The sequence below is a fragment of the Littorina saxatilis genome, linkage group LG2 (genome assembly GCF_037325665.1).
Source record: "Littorina saxatilis isolate snail1 linkage group LG2, US_GU_Lsax_2.0, whole genome shotgun sequence".
Classification (NCBI taxonomy): Eukaryota; Metazoa; Mollusca; class Gastropoda; order Littorinimorpha; family Littorinidae; genus Littorina; species Littorina saxatilis.
The window spans coordinates 34,127,838-34,130,033 of record NC_090246.1 but is presented as its reverse complement, the minus strand read 5'-3'; the positions used below and the strand labels follow the sequence as shown (position 1 = coordinate 34,130,033).

Sequence of the window (2,196 nt, the reverse complement as noted above, 5' to 3'; positions counted from 1 at the left end):
ACACATAATACGCAAACCAGCTATACATAACTACTTTTTCTAAGATAGATAATTGATTTGACTTTCTCCTCGTTTGTAAAAGTGGCCAATTTGTGCCTATACTGAATGTTCGTGATTTTTTGAATTGGTTCCTTACTTTTTTGTCAGGTCAGGTTTTTGGTCTCTGTTCCAACTATTTTAAAACTTTTTGCGATAAAAAGTCACACTGAGATTAGACCAGCAGTAACGTTTGTGCAAATAGCGCTTGACTTTAGAACTAACTTCTTTATTCTTTAAGAATCTAAACATGTTCTGATCATAACTGTGCGGAATCATCACTGTCAAAGAAATCTTGATCTCTTTCTTTTTTTTATCTTTTTTTTTATTGAAAACAAATTATTTCTTTAAATCTCTATTCAATATTTGACAGATACACTTATGGCTGCTACGGTAGTTGTGGACGCGACAGCCAATCTCTCGACACAGGAAATGACGTTCGACACGTCAACACAACTGACGGCCTCATCAGGAGCCAACGTCGACACATCAGGAACACAGTCTGTTCCTGCAGTGACCTCCAAAACAGGGTCAGTGTCAAATCCTGCCTCGAGTCTCACCGAGACCGACTCAGTGTTAAAATGTTACGACTGCTACGAGTTCTTCAAGGATGTGTGGGTTAGCACCAGGTGTCAAGGCAACGCTTCTTCTGTTCCCGTGGCTACCTGTTTGACCGACGATCACTTCTGCAGGGTAAGAAGAAAAAATCCACTTGACATTATCTTTCATATAAACATATTTGAAATTGAAAGTTTAGGGTGACTTATACATACTACAACAGAGTCGTTTTGGACCACACAATAATAAGCTTTGCTTATTTATTTAGTGCGGCTTTGTATTTACGTTAAAAACCCACCATAGAGACATACACTAGGCTACTTTAGACGTTGCAGGCAAGATCAAAATACAAATATTGTTACCATGCATTATGAAATGAATTATGAAATGCTGACATTCTAAAATGTGATTATGATGTTATAAAATAACGATATGGTTATGAGTAGCCTATTGACATGCATTGCATGCTGTATGTGATGTTTTGTTGATTTAGTTATGTTGATTTAGTTTTGTTGATCTGTTTTAAAGCATGGTACCTAAGCATATTTGTAGGTCTCACAAACACATTATTCAACAGCACATAAATATTCAAAGAAGAAATTAAACGAATGAAAGCCGGAAGTATTGTACATCAAAATGTCAATGTCCATAGTAGGCCAAAGACATTTTCCACAATATTTGTTTGAACACTTAGTTTTAAAAAAAACACGTTACCATGATTATCATTATTTTTGAAGAATAAAAAAACAAGAAAACATTTTGTTGTAGACAAAAACGAAAAAACCCACGAGAAAATCGATTTTTTAATCTTTGAAATGGACTTAAAAGATACACAGCAGACACAAATACTGATTTTGTTTTATCATTATATTAAACTCCTTTGCGGCGATGACGTGCATTCATTTCGTCATAAAGTACAGAAAGACAAGGGGAGAAAACAAAAAAGTCAGGCTTTTTAAACAGTCTCAGTGAAGGTAAGGCACATTCGGCGTACTTCTGATGAATGAAGCATACAAAGCACAAACAAGACACAAATAAACTCACCAACAAAAATGCAAACGAAAGCAGAAACGATGAAATTTGTGTCTTTTGTAAATTAACAGAAACAGTGGTTTTGTTTTCGTATTTTGTCTGGTTTAACGAATTATCTATGAAAACTCACTGACAAACTTGCAGACAGACATACAACCATACACAAACACACACACACACACACACACACACACACACACACACACACACTTGAACACGCGCACAAGCACAACCTTTAGATGTCCAACTACATCCCTTTTGACAAGCCTTTAGTGCCGTGAAAAGGTTGAACCTTTTGCCACCCTATCTCGAAACGACTTATAACGAAAACTGGAAATGGAACGGAAAACGGAAAAGTAGTGGAAATGGCGGGCACAGTATCCAGATGACATTATCGGCGTCAGCTAATGGCGGAGAGAGAGAGAGAGAGAGAGAGAGAGAGAGAGAGAGAGAGAGAGAGAGAGAGAGAGAGAGAGAGAGAGAGAGAGAGAGACAGACAGAGACAGAGACAGAGAGAGAGAGATAGAGAGAGAGAGAGAGAGAGAGAGAGAGAGAGAGAGAGAGAGAGAG

At 37.4% G+C, this 2,196-nt stretch overlaps 1 protein-coding gene across 1 annotated transcript in view; it reads left to right on the top strand.

Annotated features, from left to right (window-relative positions):
• The first annotated feature begins 407 nt into the window (after window positions 1-407).
• Window positions 408-2,196, top strand: part of LOC138958823 (uncharacterized) — a 5,614-nt gene continuing 3,825 nt past the window's right edge. Inside the window, exon 1 of the mRNA XM_070330122.1 lies at window positions 408-729. Coding sequence (XP_070186223.1) covers window positions 418-729 — 312 coding nt within the window. The 5' untranslated portion in view covers window positions 408-417. The remainder of the gene's footprint in view (window positions 730-2,196) is intronic.